The sequence below is a fragment of the Myotis myotis genome, unplaced genomic scaffold (genome assembly GCF_014108235.1).
Source record: "Myotis myotis isolate mMyoMyo1 unplaced genomic scaffold, mMyoMyo1.p scaffold_m19_p_10, whole genome shotgun sequence".
In the NCBI taxonomy this organism is placed as follows: Eukaryota; Metazoa; Chordata; class Mammalia; order Chiroptera; family Vespertilionidae; genus Myotis; species Myotis myotis.
In genome coordinates this window covers 13,849,765-13,867,850 of record NW_023416314.1, presented here as the reverse complement: position 1 = coordinate 13,867,850, position 18,086 = coordinate 13,849,765, and the positions used below count along the sequence as shown (strand labels likewise).

The 18,086-nt window shown below is 41.4% G+C and overlaps 1 protein-coding gene across 6 annotated transcripts in view; it reads left to right on the top strand.

The window, feature by feature from the left end:
- The window catches only part of RDX (radixin), a 92,209-nt gene that overhangs the window by 13,782 nt on the left and 60,341 nt on the right, over positions 1-18,086 (top strand). For 4 of the 6 annotated variants that reach the window (XM_036324541.1, XM_036324540.1, XM_036324547.1 and 1 more), the window contains exons 2-5: positions 3,110-3,185; positions 9,312-9,395; positions 14,884-14,979; positions 17,329-17,603. In XM_036324541.1, coding sequence (XP_036180434.1) covers positions 3,174-3,185; positions 9,312-9,395; positions 14,884-14,979; positions 17,329-17,603 — 467 coding nt within the window. In that variant the 5' untranslated portion in view covers positions 3,110-3,173. Of the gene's footprint in view, positions 1-3,109; positions 3,186-9,311; positions 9,396-14,206; positions 14,228-14,883; positions 14,980-17,328; positions 17,604-18,086 lie in introns of those variants that run through there. The other 2 variants (XM_036324545.1, XM_036324544.1) reach the window with 2 other exon arrangements.

Here is an 18,086-nt window from a genome sequence, read left to right as displayed (position 1 = left end):
CTCATGCACAGAGCAGGGCAGATTGGGAGGTTGCAATGCCACCCTCAGTCACGCTCAAGGTAGGGCCGATTGGGGGGTTGGGGCACCGTCCCCTGTCACACTCAAGGCAGGGTCGATGGGGAGGTTGCGGCGCCACCCCCTGTCATGCACAGAGCAGGGCCAATCGGGGTTGGGGCGCTGCCCCGGGTCACTCACAGAGCAGGGCCCATCAGGGGGGTTGGGGCTCCGTACCCTGTCACACACACGGAACAGGGCGGATCAGGGGGTTGGGGCGCCACACCCTGTCACACTCAGGGCAGGGCTGATGGGGAGGTTATGGCTCTATCCCGTCACACACAGAGCAGGGCCCGTGGGGGGCAGTTGGGGCGCTGCCCTTTATCACCCACAGAGCAGGGCCCATCATGGGGGTTGGGGCTCCGTACCCTGTCACACAGCAGGGCTGATCAGGGGGTTGGGGAGCACCCCCCTATCAGGCACAGAGCAGGGCCGATCAGGGGGTTGGGGTGCCTTCCCCTGTCACAAACAGCAGGACGGATAGGGAGGTTGTGGCCCCACTCCCTGTCACAAGCAGCAGGACGGATAGGGAGGTTGTGGCCCCACTCCCTGTCACACACAGAGCCGCAGGGCGATCAGGGGGTTTGGGCACTGCCCCCTGTCACGCTGCTCCAGGGGCCAGGAGGCCTCGCGGCTCCGCTGATCCCGGTGCTGGGAGGCATATTACCCTTTTACTATATAGGATAGAGGCCTGGTGCACGGGTGGGGGCCGGCTGGTTTGCCCTGAAGGGTGTCCTGGATCAGGGTGGGGGTCCCCACTGGGGTGCCTGGCCAGCCTGGATGAGGGAATGATGGCTGTTTGCAGCTGGTCACACACCCTTCAGGGTGGGGGTCCCACTTGGGTGCCTGGCCAGCCTGGATGAGGCGATGATGGCTGTTTGTATCTGGTCACACCCCCTTCAGGGTGGGGGTCCCCACTGGGGTGCCTGGCCAGTCTGGGTGAGGTGCTGAGGGCTGTTTTCAGGCTGGCGGGTGACTGAAGCTCCCAACCGCTCCTTTTTTCCTTTTTTTTTTTTTATTTTTTTTTTATTCTTGGATTTATGGCTGTCACTGGAGCTGAGAGCCGGCTTTAGCTGTGAGACCTCGCTGCTGAAAGCAGGTTTCTGGCTTTGTTTACTTTCTGTATTTGAAACTTTGTTGCGGCTCCAGCTCTGAGATCCCGGCTGACTGAAAACAGGTTTCTGGGGTTTTGTTTAGCTTCTATATTTGTAACAATGTTTCTTAGCAGCTCAGAGCCCAGCAGCGGCAGGCGGGGAACGTTGGAGTCCTCTGTCACTGAAGCAAGCAAGCCTCCTGTTCCTGTCAGTAGCCTGGCTGCCGGCCGCCATCTTGGCTGGCAGTTAATTTGCATATCGCCCTGATTAGCCAATGGGAAGGGTAGCAGATGTACGGCTAATTACTATGTTTCTCTTTTATTAGATAGGATGTTAAGAGCAGATGCATAGAGACTATTTTAAGACCTGAGATGATAAGGATCTGAACTAAGACAATGGTAGTGGGACGAAGAGGGTATAGAATTAGAAGATAGAACTGAAGTACGTTTAGGTCTGTGAAAGTAGGTGAGTTAGGAAATAAGGAGTTTAATAGATAAAAAATAATTTGGAAGGAAGTTCCCTCTGTAGGGAGGTTTATTGGCATGTGATTGATTGAGTACAGTTTAGGGAAATTACCTTACTTCAGTGCTTTACCTTTATTTCAGGTTGGAGAATTTTCAGTTTTATTAATTATAGCATCTTTTTTTTTTTTAAATATATTTTATTGATTTTTTACAGAGAGGAAGGGAGAGAGATAGAGAGTTAGAAACATCGATGAGCGAGAACCATCGATCAGCTGCCTCCTGCACGCCCCCCATGGGGGATGTGCCCGCAACCCAGGTACATGCCCTTGACCGGAATCGAACCCGGGACCTTTCAGTCCTCAGGCCAACGCTCTATCCACTGAGCCAAACCGGTTTCGGCATAATTATAGCATCTTAAAAAGCAACTGGTAATATAATTTTGAAACACAAAATTAATTGTATATTAGTTTAGTTGAAGCTAGTATAATGAATAAAGTTTCTTGGCAAAGATACTACCAATATAAGCTAATTTCAAGTAATAATTTATCTGATATACTTCTTCCTATAGATTTTCAAATTGGAATGGCAATCTTTTTTTTATGGACAGTGAATAATGATTAAGAATGTTTGATCTTTTGGTAGATTTGTAGGGTGAAAACCAATTTTTTAGATGTTTGTAAGAACATTTATCCTAAGTCGCAGTAGCAGTATGGTTTTCCTGGATTAGGATTCACTTCTGTAGCCATAGGGGTGAAAAGATACAATTTTAGTTTTATCTGCATTTCCGTGAAGGCCACTGATTTGTTGGTGAGTAGCATGCAAACTGCAGTTGTGCAGACCATGACTGTTTCATAAACCTTAGGTGAATAAGCTTACTCGTGTAGTTTCTCTATTGGATTTTTAAACTTTCAAAAAGAAAAAAAAATTTTCATTAAAAAGTTAACTTTTATAGTTGACATTAATCAGAATTTCCTTTGGTTTTTGGCAATACAGAGAAAAGGTTGGGAAGTATTTTTTGATTCATTTTTTTAACCTCTGAATCCATCTCTCCTCATCTTTACTCCCTGTGTCTAGCAGGCGGGGTCTGGGGGTGAACCTGACTCAGAGACAGCATTTGGCCCCAGGGCAATCTTGTTTCCTTGCTGTATGTTGTCTCTAACTAAAGTTTTAGTTGGTGATCAGTATGCTTTACCTTATGCTATTTGAGATGCATGCTATTTTAAGTCATAACTATAAATATTTTTAGAGAATGTGAAATGATAATAGAAAACATTGAAAATGGCAATAAAACAAGAGACTACTATGTTACTTTAACATTTTAAAATGTTTTAAGTTTTTAGAATTGTACCTGAAACATAATTTTATTAACCAGTAACCCCAATAAATTCAGTAAACATTCAAAAAAATAAAATATTTGAATTTTATTTTATACACATGTTTAAATAAAAGCATTATATTAAAAATATAATAGATCAATTATGCTTTTTTTTTTAACAGAAGGTGACAATAGGATTTATAGAAGTGAAGAATTTTTAAAGAAGGTGACAAAAAGAGAAGGAAAATGCCGAAACCAGTAAGTATATTTTATTTTACTTTTGCCACTACTTAATAAATAGCACTAAGTTCCTTGTTTTGTTTTGTTTTAAATATTTTTTTTTTTATTGCTTTAGAGAGGAAGGGAGAGGGGGAGAGAGAAACATCAATGATGAGACAGAATCACTGACCGGCTGCCTCTTGCTTGCCCCATACTGGAGATCAGGCCAGCAACCGGGGCATGCGCTCTGACCAGGAATCAAACTATGACCTCCTGGTTCATAGGTCGACATTCAACCACTGAGCCATGCCAGCCCGGCAGTAAGTTCCTTTTGGAACAAAAGTATTGTGTAGAATTGTTGGGAAGAAGAAGGCATTGATATTATTATTAACTGGTTTAGATTAATGTGGCTAAAGTGCAGTATTATGTGGGCTGGTGAAGAAGAGGTATGGTGACGTTGTAGTTAAGATTAAAATTCATGGGTTCTGCATCAAACTGTCCTAGTTCTTGTTTAGACTCTGTTACTTAATTTGAGTGTTTTGTTAGATTAGTTCAGTCTCTCCATTCTTAATTTCCTTATATATGAAAGGGAGATACATATGGTGAGGATTTAGAAGAAGTTGTTCAGTGGTCAGTAAATAATAGGAGGAATGAGAGGTTCATTCATTATTATTTTCCTCATAATTCTGTTTTGTTTTTTAAAAAAATCCTCACCTGAGGATATCTTTTTTATTGCTTTCTAGATAGAGTAGAAGGGAGGGAGAGAAGGAGGGAGGGAGGTGGGGGGAGAGAGAGAGAGAGAGAGAGAGAGAGAGAGGGAGAGAGAGAGATCAGCGTGAGAGAGACACATTGATCAGTTGCCTCCCTGTGTGCTCCTGCAACCGAGGTACGTGCTCTTTACCAGAATTGAACCCGAGACCCTTCGGTCCGAGGACCGATGCTCTAACCACTGAGAAACCGGCCAGAGTTCATAATTCTGGTTTTGATACTCATGATACCTATGCTGGCATTTGATAGTCTTAGATATTTTATTTAAAGGATAAATGTTCTTAAAGAAAATTGGGTTGTTGTTTTTTTTTTTTTTTTTTTTGTAATTTTATTTTGGCCAATTACCTTTTTAAAAAAATTATTGGTTATAATTACTGGAATTTTCTGGTATGGATATCGCTTTGGAATTACTTTAAAGACTCAGCAGGTATGTTCATTTACTGTTTGAGGGAAAGAAGAATATAAAGAAGTAAAAGTCATAACCATGAAAAAGGAAGAAGTAAATTTTTCTATTTTCAGGTGATGACATGATTGTTTATGTAGAAAATCTTCAGAAAGAACAGCTACTAGAACTAATAACTGAATTTAAGATTGTTGGACAGAAGTTATATTATTAAAAATCAGTTGTCTTTGTTATATACTAGCAGTAAAATTTGAAAAATCATTTGCAGTAGCATCGAAGATATAAAATACTTAAAAATAAATTTATAGAAACTGTACAAGATCTCTATACTGAAAACTGAGAAATTAAAGACTTAAAATGCACAAAAAAGTATATATTGTCTAGGTATGTCTGGAAAACATTAAGATGTCAGTTCTCCTTAAATGCAATGGTAGATTGAATACACTTTTCAGTCATTTAAATCCCAGTAGGCTTCTTTAACTGAAATTGACTAGCTGGTTGTGAAATGTTTATGGAAGTGCCAAACCAAAATTTATATGGAATAGCTAAAGCAAGTTTTTATGTTTTATTATTATTAATTGAATTTATTGATGTGACATTGGCTCTCAAAACCATACAAGTCTCAAGTGTACAAACTCAACAAAATATCATCTGCGCACTGCATCGTGTGCCCACTGCCTCAGGCAAGCAACAGTGTGGTGATAGCCAGAGGGAAAGGGGGGTAGGGGCTAGGTGGAGGTGGGCAACGTGGGCAAAGGAGAGGAAAATGGGGACGCAATAGCTAAAGTAATTTTTAAAAAGAATCAAGGTGGAAAATTTAACACTCCTGAATTTTAATGCTTATTCACAAGCTATGAAAATAAGAAAGTGTGATATTGTTGAAATAGGATTAGTGAAACAACATATATTATGATGAAAATATTATTATGCTTTCAACAAGATTATCACACAACTCAATGGGGAAATTATTTCCAACAAATAGTGTTGGAACAAAAAGTTATCCATACAATAAAACAAACACTAACCTTTATCCCATATTATACACAAAAAGTTAGCTCTAAGTGGATCATGGACCGAAATTCAAAAGCCCATATTATAAAACTGCTAGAAGACATAAGAAAACGTTTTTGCAACCTTGGGGTAGGCAGAGTTTCTTATAGAACACAGAATGTTTGAATCATTTAAAAATACTGGATTTCATCAAAATTAAAAACTTTTGCTCTTTGAAAAACCCTGTATTTTTTGGACCTAATGTGATTTAATTGACTGTCACCGCTGGGATTGAACTGACTCAATTTTACAGATTTTGGATTTAACAGACAAATTTCTGGTCTGTATATAATATGTGAAAATTAACACTGTTAATTTTAAAATGCTTTTAAGCAAGATTTGCTTATAATTAAAAGGTTATTTTTTGTTATTAATAACTTATTTTTAACAAATTTTAGTGAATAACATGTTGGAAAAAGCTCTGTAGTAATTCCACCAACATAAATAGATATTAATATCTTCAACTATAGTATACAGATTTAAGTCCACGAGTCACCCCACGGCGACTGGCAGTGGCAGCAGCAGCGGGGTGATGGGGGCAGTGCCTTCCTCTGATCAGCTCAGTCACCTCCCACAGAGGGAGGCCAGAGGCAGCAGCAGTGGCGGGGTGATGGGGGCGGCGCCTTCCCCTGACCGCATGATTGGCCCAGTCGCCTCCCTTGGGGAGCGGGCCTAAACCATCAGTAGGACATCCCCTGAGGGCTCCTGGACTGTTAGAGGGGCTGGCCGGGCTGAGGGAATCCCCACCTAGTGCACAAATTTTCGTACACTGGACCTCTAGTCCTATATAACAAAAGGCTAATATGCAAATCGACCCAATGGTGGAACGACTGGTCACTATGGCACACACTGACCACCAGGGGGCAGGCGCTCAATGCAGGAGCTTCCCCCTGGTGATCAGTGCGCTCCCACAGGGGGAGCGCTGCACAGCCAGAAGCCAGGCTCAGGTCTGGCAAGCACAGCAGCGGTGACGGGAGCAGTTATATAGGATAACTGCTTTGTTGCTATAGCAGCATAGTTGTGTAGATGCAGCAGACTGTATAGTCTGCAAAGCTTAAAATATTTACTCTTTGGTCCTTTACAGAAAAAGTTTTTTGGCCCCTGGTTTATATAAACAGATTTACAGGCTCATTATAACAGTTGGCAAGGGAACTCATAAAAGGATTGTTATAAAAATAAATTGCATTTCTACAGAAGCAAAACCAGGAAAAAAAATTGGAAAGATATTTTTCATTTTCACAGTCCTGAATTTGAATCCCTTATGCTAGATGAGTTTCACTGTTTGCGATATTTTAGATTTTAGAAAGGTGAATATGCTGTATTTATGTGTAAATGCCATTATATCATGAAACTTCCATTGAGGTCTTTGCATTACCTCAAAAACGTTAATACTTCTATAGGTCAGTGCACAAATATTCATTTGAAGTAGGATGAATTAATTCACTAGTTAGTCACATTACTCCATGTCAAATTTTTGCTAGAAATTAGCTAATAAACTTTAGTTTTCAGTGTTTTTAGGATATCAAGAAACGGTGGACCTGTATTTATAATAGCTACAAAATTATAATGAACTAGGGGAAAGATATCTAGCAAATGATTAATGTGATTTTTAACACTCTTTTGGAAAGATATTGAAGAAGACTTAAATTAATGCATAGAGAGAACCATAGTCATGAATAGAAGAGTCAATTTTTAAAAGATGTCATTTCTCCTCCAAGAGAATTTGTTGTAAAAATGAACTTAGTGTAGTTTCAGTTTAAAGCATGATAGAGTAATGATTATTATTTATAATGAAAAGTTTACAATTTCATATGAAGTCAAGAGCAAAAACAAAGTGCCAAGAATAGCTAAGACAGTTCTGAAGATAATGAGGGGAGACTTGCTCTACCAGATATAAAGACTTATTTAAAGATATAGTAATCAAGACAGTACGATATTGGCAGAATAGTTAAATGCAACAGAATTAGCACAAAATCAGATGCATACCTATAGACATTTGATTTGTGAAAGAGTAGTCTTTATCCTTATGGGGATTAAAAAATGAAATTGTACCTCTACTTCAAATCGTAAGCAAAAATTATTAAAGACAGCTTATGATAAAACTTTAGTAGGAAATATATTAAATGTATGCTGATTAGTTAATATTTTCATAATTCCAGAGTAGAGAAATAGTTCTTAAATGTGCACAAAAACATTGATAAATTCAATATTAAAATTAAGAATGTGTTTACCAGAAAGAAGGGCAATTTATAAAGTAGAATGACAAACATGGAGAAAAAAATTTTTGCAACAAAAATAACTGATAAAGAATCTAGGATACATAAAGATTTCCGACACAGGAGTAAGAAAAGACAAACCAATTAGAAAAATAAGCAGTAGCCCTGTCTAATTTGGTTACAAATTGGGGATTTCCATGATCCCCTCATCAGTTTCTATAATTTGTTATAATAACTCACGGGATTCAGGGAAACACTTAAGTTATTGTTACTGGTTAATATAGAGGGTATTGTAAAGGATACAAATGAAAGATACAGATGAAGAGGAAGAAGGTAGGGTGTGGTCCAGAACAGTCCTGAGCTCAGAAGCTTCTGTACTTGTCGAATTTGAATGCACCCTCTTCTTTGTATGTGGCTGCACTCACCAACTCAGAACTCTCTGAACCCCCCTTCCTTGAGGATTTTTATGAAAGTTCCATTATGTAGGCATGATTGATTAAATCATGGGCCACTGATGATAAGCTCAGATCCCATTGTCTCTTCTCCCTGGAGGTTGGGGTGAGTGGCTCTAATCACATGGTTGGTTCCTCTAATCACATGGATGGTTTCTCTGGCTGCCACTCCCCACCCTGAAGCTGTCTAGGAGCCAGCCTTCTGGAGTCAAGTCATTAGCATAAACTCTGGTTGGATGAAAGGGGCTTATTATGAATAACAAAAGATGCTCCTCACACCTGTCACTCAGGAACTTCCAGGGGTTTTAGGAGCTTTGTCAAGACCCAGGATGAAGACCAAATATGCATTATGTCACAGTTGGTTTGATTTTATTATGGTTCATTGTTTACATATCTTACATGTATTGTTTTATGTGTAACAATAGTTCCTAATAGATATTACTTTAAAGAAGAAACGATCTATAAGATTTATTTGATTGGAGAAGGTAGAGGGTCTATATGTATAGAGATCGTGGTTGTTAGAATGAGTAAAACATGTAAGAAAATAAGTCTGATTTAGAGTTCTAATAGTGGAGTTAAAGTTTAAAAGATATATTTGTACCACATCATGGTGAATTCTCAGTAAAGATGCCACTCTGGAGTTAAAATTATTTTGGCTAAGAAGGCATGTTACATTCTTGGTGAGATAATCCAGCTAGAAAGGTGTTTACACAAAACAAATTAGAGTATAAAATAGAATCTAGCAAAGGGCATTCGATGAATGCTTTTTATAAAGTGAAGAATACATTTTCAGTATAAATAAAACTGATTTTTGTGTTTAAAGAAATATGAGATAATGAATGACATTCAAAGAATTTCGAGTTATACCTCAGTTTAAATACCTGCTCTGCCTTTGATATCCATGTGTCAGTGGCCAAATAATTGGAACTCTTTCAGTTTCTGTGGAAATGAACATACCTCCTAGTATTGCTGGGGCTAAATGGGAATATGGGAAGCTCATGGCCTAGTGACTAGTATACGTTAGGTATTCAGTAAATGTTCTTAAAAGAAGACTTCATAAGGTCTTTGTTTTGCAAGTAGATTTAAGATTTCCTGTGATTAAAATCAAACCTGATTACTTTATCAAAGAAACGATTAGGTGCAATTATGGAATTGTTCTTTACTGTCTGCATTTTATATCACTTTATTTTAGAAATCAGATAAAAGTGTTTTCTCCTGCCTAATACTTAATAAGTGTATTTTCTTTCCTACTGACTATTCTTTTTCCTTATTACAGATCAACGTGAGAGTAACCACGATGGACGCTGAGCTGGAATTTGCCATCCAGCCCAATACAACTGGCAAACAACTTTTTGACCAGGTATCATGAACCACATGAAGTATGCAACTTTTGACACCATCGTGTGTATGCTATTGCACTTCTGTGTTTTTCTATACCTTTACTGATAAGCACATTGTAGCACTGGAACTTTTCACAATACCTATTCAGGTATGTTGAATAGCTGTAGAGATCCTCTTCTCATTCCTAGATTTGAGGAGTAGGATTTTTTAAAAGTAACTATTAGCAGGTATTTATTTAATATCTGCTATGCAAATCATTGTAATGAAGACTAAAAGGAATTCAGACATTTACAAAGTGGGATGGGCGCACTAGATAGCAGGGATGGCAGTAGCAAAGACGGGAATTAGAGGCTGTAAGTGGCACCTAACAGGAGATTAGTGGCTTATTTGTTAGCCTGGAGTTAGAGCATGGATGTCATGTTAAGGAACTTGGATTACGATCTTGTCTTTTTTCTCTCCTGAGTGCACATTTGAGTCCCTTCTGGCCTTAAAAAAAGAAAAGTCAATACTTGGAAACTGCCTCCAGAGATCCTGATTTAATTATGTGGTGCCTACTTTAAACCATTAGTTTTTTGTTTTGTTTTTTAATTTAAGCTCCCTAGGTGATGCTGTATGTAATGTTCAAGTAATCAAATTTTATTGAGGAAAGGAGAATGGGATTGGTGCCCTGGGGTCAAGTGATACAGGTGAATCGATGATTGCAAAGAGGAGGAAAGTGATATATTTTCCATGGCCTGAGATTTCTAACTTTCGCATAAACTTTTAGTATGTGCAGGAGCAAGAGTCTGTGGTCAGACTAATGTGACCTTAGAGCAGCGATTTTTAAAGACATGCAATACCGGACTATTTGGTCAGGGGCACTGACCTCTTTCTCCTTAGGTTGTCAAATAAAAAATGACAACAGCCAACACAACAAGAGCTATCCAGTGTGAATGAGCCAAAATTACATCTATTTTGTCCTGGTGAGGTAGCTCAGTTGCTTAGAGTGTCGTGTCCATATGCCAAGGTTGTGGGTTTCATCCGCTGTCAGGGTACATAAAAGAATCAATCAGTAAATGCATAAATAAGTGGAACGGCAAATCAAAGTTTCTCACTCTTTCCTTCCTCTCTCAAATCAATAAGTAAAATAATTATACCTATATTTATGTCAGGTTGGCAAAAAATATATTTTTTGGTGTGCCACAGAATTTTAATAATTAGTTTATGTGTACCGTGATAAAGGTTGAAAATCGCTGCTTGAGAGAATGGGGGTGAGTTTTTTGCATTACAGCAATAAATAACCAATCACATACCTTGGTTTTACTAGGTGTCATTTTATCACATACAAATATCAATGAAATAAATACAATGAAATAAAAATTTAAAATTCCTGGAAAGTTGTTCCTTTCCTTGACAAAGTGGTATACTTAATCTCCTGGTTGGGTGATTAAGATCTTGATAGCCCCGAGAAAGTCTTTTTGGAAGGTGAAAGGCTCTTTTTGTGTGTGAGTGACCAAATTTTTAAAACAAAATGATAAGCAGCTGCATTCACCATACACAATGAACTAATACCTTGTGAACTAATACCCACTTCGTTGATTCTTGTAGGCCTTCTGTTTATAAACATATAGCCTACCTTTATTTGAAATAAAAATGTAAATAGAGTTAGCATTTATTGTACTTCATAGCAAGTTGAAATGTTATTTACGTAATTAATGAAATGCTTGTGGTAGCCAGACACTAGCCAGCTAGTGGGCCTTTTTGGTATTGATACTGAAAAATAAAATATTTGTGTTTTATTAAGCAGAATTGTTTTAGTTTGGATACCAGGGAAAAGGAAACCCCATTTATTTGGCGCAAGAGCGTGTAGCAGTTTGAAATATGGGCTCTGGAGCCACATCTGCCTGCTTTGGAGTCCTGACTACAGCCATTCGACTTTGGACAGATTCCCGTCTTTGCCTCATTTTTCTCCTTTGTCAGTTAGGATGGTGATAGCCTCACTCCCTTTGAAGGTTGTGAGAATTAATTGGGACTTCATGTAAAGTGCACAGAACAGTATTTTACATACATACATACAGCACACACATATGTACATGTTGTAAATGGAGGTCTAGATTAAGGAGTATTGTTATCTGTTTGGGCTCTCTCAACAATTCTTTAAAATTTTTTTTAAAATATGTTTTTATTGATTTCAGAGAGGAAGGGAGAGGGAGAGAGAGAGAGATCAGTGATGAGAGAGAATCCTTGATCTGCGTCTAGCATGCGCCCTCCCCACCCACCCCAATGGGGATCGAGCCCACAACCTGGGCATGTGCCCTGACCGGGAATCGAACCCTGACCTCCTGGTTCATGGGTTGACCATTCAACCACTGAGCCAACATCGGCCAGGCTCGACAATTAATTCTTATAATCGCTGTTCTATTTCCTGACAAATTCTCTTGATCCAAGAATGCACGGATTTAAAAGCAGGCTTTACTTGGGTATAGTGAGTAATGGGGTGAGCTGGCAGGTAGGTGGGCTCAGGGTCCGGCCTGGAGCAAATCTAGAGTTAGGGGTCCTCTCAAGTAAGAGTACAGAGCTACATGAGTCCACCTTAGCAGTCTCTCTTCTGATGACATTGGTTTGAGGCCAGCTGTTGTGTGGAGGGACTCTAGTTGAGTGCTTATGGTTCTTTGTTTGCTCCCTGCTGACTCTTCCTTCACTAGCCTCCTCTTCCAGCCTCTACCTGTGGGATTAAAGTAGTGTGTTCATACCCCAAGGAGTGTCCAACATGATTTGTTAGGATGCAAGAAAAAAAATTATATTTTTGTCTTTCCTCTTTCAAATTATTTTAAAAATATGTGCTTTATAATATAGTAGAGGCCCGGTGCATGGGGAGGGGGGAGCTCTCAGCCCGGCCTGCACCCTCTCGCAGTCTGGATCCCTCTGGAAGTCTGGGATCCCTCGGGATGTCCAACTGCCTAAACCAGCAGTTGGACATCCTCTGAGGGATGTAGCAGTGTGCCAGTTGGCAGGCGGCCAGGGAGGAGCCTGAATTGGGGCCAGATGCCAAGCCCTGAGCCTAGCTTCTGGCTGAGCGGCGCTCCCCCTGTGGGAACATACCACCAGGGGGCAGCTCCTGCATTGAGCATCTGCCCCCTGGTGGTCAGTGCGCATCATAGACCGGTTGTTTCAGTTCTGCTGTAACGGTCGCTTAGGCTTTTATTATATAGACTAGTACAGTGGTGGCGAACCTATGACACGCGTGTCAGAGGTGACACGCGAACTCATTTTTTTGGTTGATTTTTCTTTGTTAAATGGCATTTAAATATATAAAGTAAATATCAGAAATATAAGTCTTTGTTTTACTATGGTTGGAAAGATCAAAAAATTTCTGTATGTGACACGGCACCAGAGTTAAGTTAGGGTTTTCAAAATGCTGACACGCCGAGCTCAAAAGGTTCGCCATCACTGGGCTAGTACATGTGTGACAGCATGTGTATAATTTATGAATATTCATGTATTGTAGTTATGTGCCCAAGCATTTTTTTACTTGCACAAGGTGGGGCAAAAGTAGGTTTATAATTCATATGGAAAATAATATAATACTTACAACACAAGAAAAAAACACTGTTTTGTGTGCTCACAACTGGAAACCTACTTTTGCCCCACCTTGAAAGGTATGTGATCGAAAGTTTCTGAGAACATTTCCAGAAGTAGGCAAAGAGCTGCTGAAAATACAGGGCCTCCTCAGGAACTGCACAGCTGAGCTCTCTTGCTCTTCCTGGTGTTTGTTGTCATAGTCTAAAGTTAAGGTACTGTCCCTGCTGCCTGCTGTGGCAAATACCCCTTGTTTAGAATCACACAAAGCCTGGGGCAACAGCATAGGCCAGCTACCTGAATACACAGCTGTCTGTTGCTCTTGACCTGGGTAAATCCCCTACCTCTGCCACTCCGAGCTGGAATGTTTGCTATGGCTCTGTTGGGACAAACTTTATTTTGCCAAAGTTAAATGATCTGGTCTTCTTTGTCCACGTTAAAGTTTTGTTGTTTGGCATTGATTAACTTTTGCATCAGTATGAGTGTTTATATCCCACATCATCCAGAAATTTCTGTGGTTTTTTTTTTTTTTTTATGGTAACCTTCCTTAACACAGCTAAGTGATTTTTTTATTTTTAATTTTGTATGTATCATTTCAGTGAAATTTTTTGAGTGAGGGAAAGTGAACTAAAGGGTTCAGTTTGCTATCTTGAAACCAAAAGCCTGGCATGCTTTTAGATTTAAAAATAAAAAACCAAGAATATTTATCACTTAAGAACTATTGTTGACTCTTTCTGTAAAGCTTTTGAAATGTTAACAAACTCTCAGCTCCTCCAACTCTATTCCCTCATTTTATTTTAAATATAGATTTAAAAAAATATGCTATGCTAAGTGTTGGGACAATCCTGACTGTGGGACCTAGCTCACCACTTTATTTACTCTTAATACTTTTAGTGCCTACCTCAGGCTAATCATTCTTTGAGATGACATGTATATTAAGATAAATAAGGCAAATAATCTCTGCCCGTAATTTTAAACAGTCAAGGAGAATAAATAGATATACTGCTAATTCAGTTAATCATGATACGATACAGTAAATGTTCCAGGATAGGTGAGTACCATGGGAACGTCAAGGGACAAGTGATTCATTTTCTCTGGATAATAGGAGAGCTTAATTCACAGAAGGTATGTCAGTTGAGCTGAACCTTGAGGAATAAATTATTCAACAGGTGGTAAAAGTACAGAAGGAACATTCTAGGCAGAAGAAAAAGCATGAGCAAAGCCGTAGAAGGGTAAACTGCATGGCATGTTCCAGTAGTGGTTTCTTGCTCGGTGAGGGAAGAGCATACAGTGGTGAGTGAAGGGAAGAATGGGGGGGGGGGGGGGGGGTGAAAGCACCAGCTGGAATACCGGGAGCGTGGCATTTAAATTTTTGCAGTGACTCCTGTCACCAAAGTGGTACTGTTTTTGCCTTGCCTTAACCAGTCGTGTAGTTGTGAGGGTAGATTGAGCAGAGGGGTGCATAAATTCTTTTTCAAATTAGTGTTTTGGGTTTCTTTGGATAAATATTCAGAAGTGAGGTTGCTGGGTCATAAGGCAGTTCCATTTTTTTAGTTTTTTTGAGGAACCTCATGCTCTTTTCACAGTGACTCCACCAGCCTGCAATTGTTTTGGGGGAAAATTGAAATAGGAAAATGGGATTACGACAATTCTGTACCTGTTTCCCTAGACTCTTGTTATCTGTTGGGATCATCATGGGAGTGAGCAGGAAAAGGAGGTATAAAAAAATGGATCAAATAGGATTGAATTGACACTATCAAATTTAATATACAAACCTGAATTTAACTTTTTGGAAATGTTCCTCTAATTAGTATGTTAAATTTAGGAAAGAGCTTCTCTATAGCAAAGGCGTATACCTGTAATACCTATGTAGTTCTGTTTTTCTTTTGAAGTATAGTGCCATAGTTAAAGTATGAATGTAGAACTGAAATTGACTCTTTTTTTTTAAGGTGGTGAAAACTGTTGGTTTGCGCGAGGTCTGGTTTTTTGGGCTGCAGTATGTGGACAGCAAAGGTTATTCTACATGGCTTAAACTAAATAAAAAGGTAAAGTATGTATAATGGGAATGAATAAATATATATATACTAGAGGCCCGGTGCACAAAAATTTGTGCACTCGGGGGGGGGAGGGGGGTCCCTCAGCCCGGCCTGTGCCCTCTCGCAGTCTGGGACCCCTCGGGAGATAACGACCTGCTGGCTTAGGCCTGGTCCCGGGTGGCAGAGGGCAGGCCCAATCCCTAGGTGCAGCCCCTGGTCTGGCTCAGAGCAGGGCTGACTGGGGAGTTGGGGCGCCGCCCCCTGTCACACACAGAGCAGGGTCGATCAGGGGGTTGGGGAGCTCCCCCCTGTCACGCACAGAGCAGGGCTGATCAGGGGGTTGAGGAGCTCCCCCCTGTCACTCACAGAGTAGGGCCGATAGGGGAGTTGGGGCACCGCCCCCTGTCACACACAGAGCAGGGTGGATCAGGGGGTTGGGGCGCCGCCACTGTCACACTCAGGGCAGGGCTAATGGGGAGGTTATGGCTCTACCCTGTCACACACAGAGCAGGGCCCATGGGGGGTGGGGGGGGTTGGGGTGCTGCACCTTGTCACACACAGAGCAGGGCCGATCAGGGGGGTTTGGTCGCTGCCCCCTGTCACGCTGATCCTGGTGTTGGGAGGCCTCGCGGCTCCGCTGATCCCAGTGCTGGGAGGCATATTACCCTTTTACTATATAGGATAGAAGCCTGGTGCACGGATGGGGGCCGGCTGGTTTGCCCTGAAGGGTGTCCTGGATCAGGTTGGGGGTCCCCAGTGGGGTGCCTGGCCAGCCTGGGTGAGGGGATGATGGCTGTTTGCAGCTGGTCACACACCCTTCAGGGTGGGGGTCCCCACTGGGGTGCCTGGCCAGTCTGGGTGAAGGGCTGAGGGCCGTTTTCAGGCTGGCGGGTTACTGAAGCTCCCAACCTGTCCTTTTTTCCTTTTTTTTTCATTCTGGGCCAGCTTTAGCTCTGAGGCTCGGCTCCAGCTATGAGACTTCCACTGCTGAAAGCAGGTTTCTGGCCTTTGTTTACCCTTCTGTATTTGAAACAATGTTGCGGTCCTGCTGGCTGAAGCCCGGGGTTTTGTTTAGCTTCTATTTTTGTAACAAAGTTGCTTAGAGTGCAGCTGAGAGGCCTGGGTCTGCTCTCTCGGGTTGGAGGCGTGACTGCGGCGCGGACGCCGCAGCCGCCCTACCAGCCCCGGTCTGCGGGCGGGAGAGCAGGTTGGGGTCTTAGTCAGTAGGCGACAGCTGCGGTCATGCCCCGCCAGCCCTGGGTTGGGTCGCCCGCCATCCAGGTCACAGATAGCAGGCCTGGATGGCGGAGGGGCAGGCAGGATGGCGCTGTCCCATCCTGCCTGCAGTATGCAAATTAGCCGCCATCTTTGTTGGCGGTTAACTGCCATCTTAGTTGGCAGTTAATTTGCATATCGTCGTGATTAGCCAATGGGAAGGGTAACGGTCGTATGCCAATTACCATGTTTCTCTTTTATTAGTGTAGATGGTAGAGAAATCTGCTAATTAACCAGGACGCCATAACGGGTCCACGGGATAGGAGGAGGTTGCATGCGCAGCGTTGGGGATGGAGCGGCAGGGGCCTCCACGCGCCTGCTCTGGAGGAGGGGAGGGCCTGATCAGCAGCCGCCGCAGCTGCTTGAAAGCCGGGAGGGGAGACGGGCCCTGCCCGAGCTGGTGCAGCGGCTCAGGCGGCCCTGGAGCGGACACAGGCAGGGGGGCTGGGGGACGCTGCGAGTCAGGCATGGGTTCCAGCCCCTCGCGGAGTTGGTCCGACCTGATTCCCGCGGGGCCAGCGCTGCGCGAATCAGACCCGGGTCCTGGCCCCCCACGGGGCACCTCCTTGCGTGATTTCAGTCGCACGCTGGGCCTTAGTTAACTAATAGTTAGGCTACTCTGAGGTTAATTATCTTGAATTTGTGTCAGAAAAGCTTAGGTACTGATCAGGCCTCCTTTTGTAGTTATCTCTGGATCATTAAAGGTGGCATGCCTTTTAACTGAATAAGGTACCATCAACTTACCTTAGAAAAAGAAACGTTCACTTTTTCTATTTGAAAATTTACAATATAGGAAATATTATTAACATGTACTGTATAACAGTACTGACTTTGATTTAAACATTTGTAGCATAAGCGTCTCAGGAGAAGTTTCAGTTTGCTTACTAGATAGGATCTGTGAGTTATAGGTCATATTTGTGAGCATAGAATCTTTTCTCATATATTTTTTACAGGTTTAGAATCTAACAGATTTAGAATCTTATTGCTGTTTTACATCCTACTTCTAGAAAGAATTTGATGTGACTAGATTCAGTTATTTTGAACTTAAGATTTTTGTTGATTATACTTAAATTACTGTTCCAGGTGACACAGCAAGATGTTAAAAAAGAGAATCCTTTACAGTTCAAATTTAGAGCTAAATTCTTTCCTGAAGATGTTTCTGAGGAATTAATTCAAGAAATAACCCAGAGACTCTTCTTCTTGCAAGTTAAAGAAGCTATCTTAAATGATGAGATCTATTGCCCACCAGAAACCGCAGTCCTTCTGGCTTCCTATGCTGTCCAAGCCAAGTATGGAGACTATAACAAAGAGGTTCACAAACCAGGCTACCTGGCTAATGATAGACTCCTCCCCCAGCGGTAAGTGAAACATGTTCCTATGTTATATTCCCTGAAAAATTACATTTCAGAAGTTTGTAAATCGAATTTTTTTTTTTTTTTTTAGGTTTCAAGTTGTCAGGTGAATTGGAGTATAGTTTTAAAAATCATGACTTAGTAGCTACGTAGGTTTATATAGTCTGCAACTACTAAACCTTTTGCCTCTTCTCTCCTCGTTTCCACAAGATAAGCAATAAATAGAGATTTGAGCTTGGAGGATGCCGCTGTCACTGCTTGGTAAAAACACAGGCAGATGCATGTTTAATAAATGCTTCTGAGAATAATAAGTAACAGCCTGTGTGTCCTCCATAGAATAAAAATTCCGTTTCTAACTTAAAAAGGCATTTGAAGCCTAGTCTTCAGACTGACAGTCCTGTGCTGTGTTCTTATCTGCATACACTGCTGCCTCTGTAAGTTTAAAGTGGCATGGCATGAGAAAAAAAATCATTGGCAGGAGACCTAGAT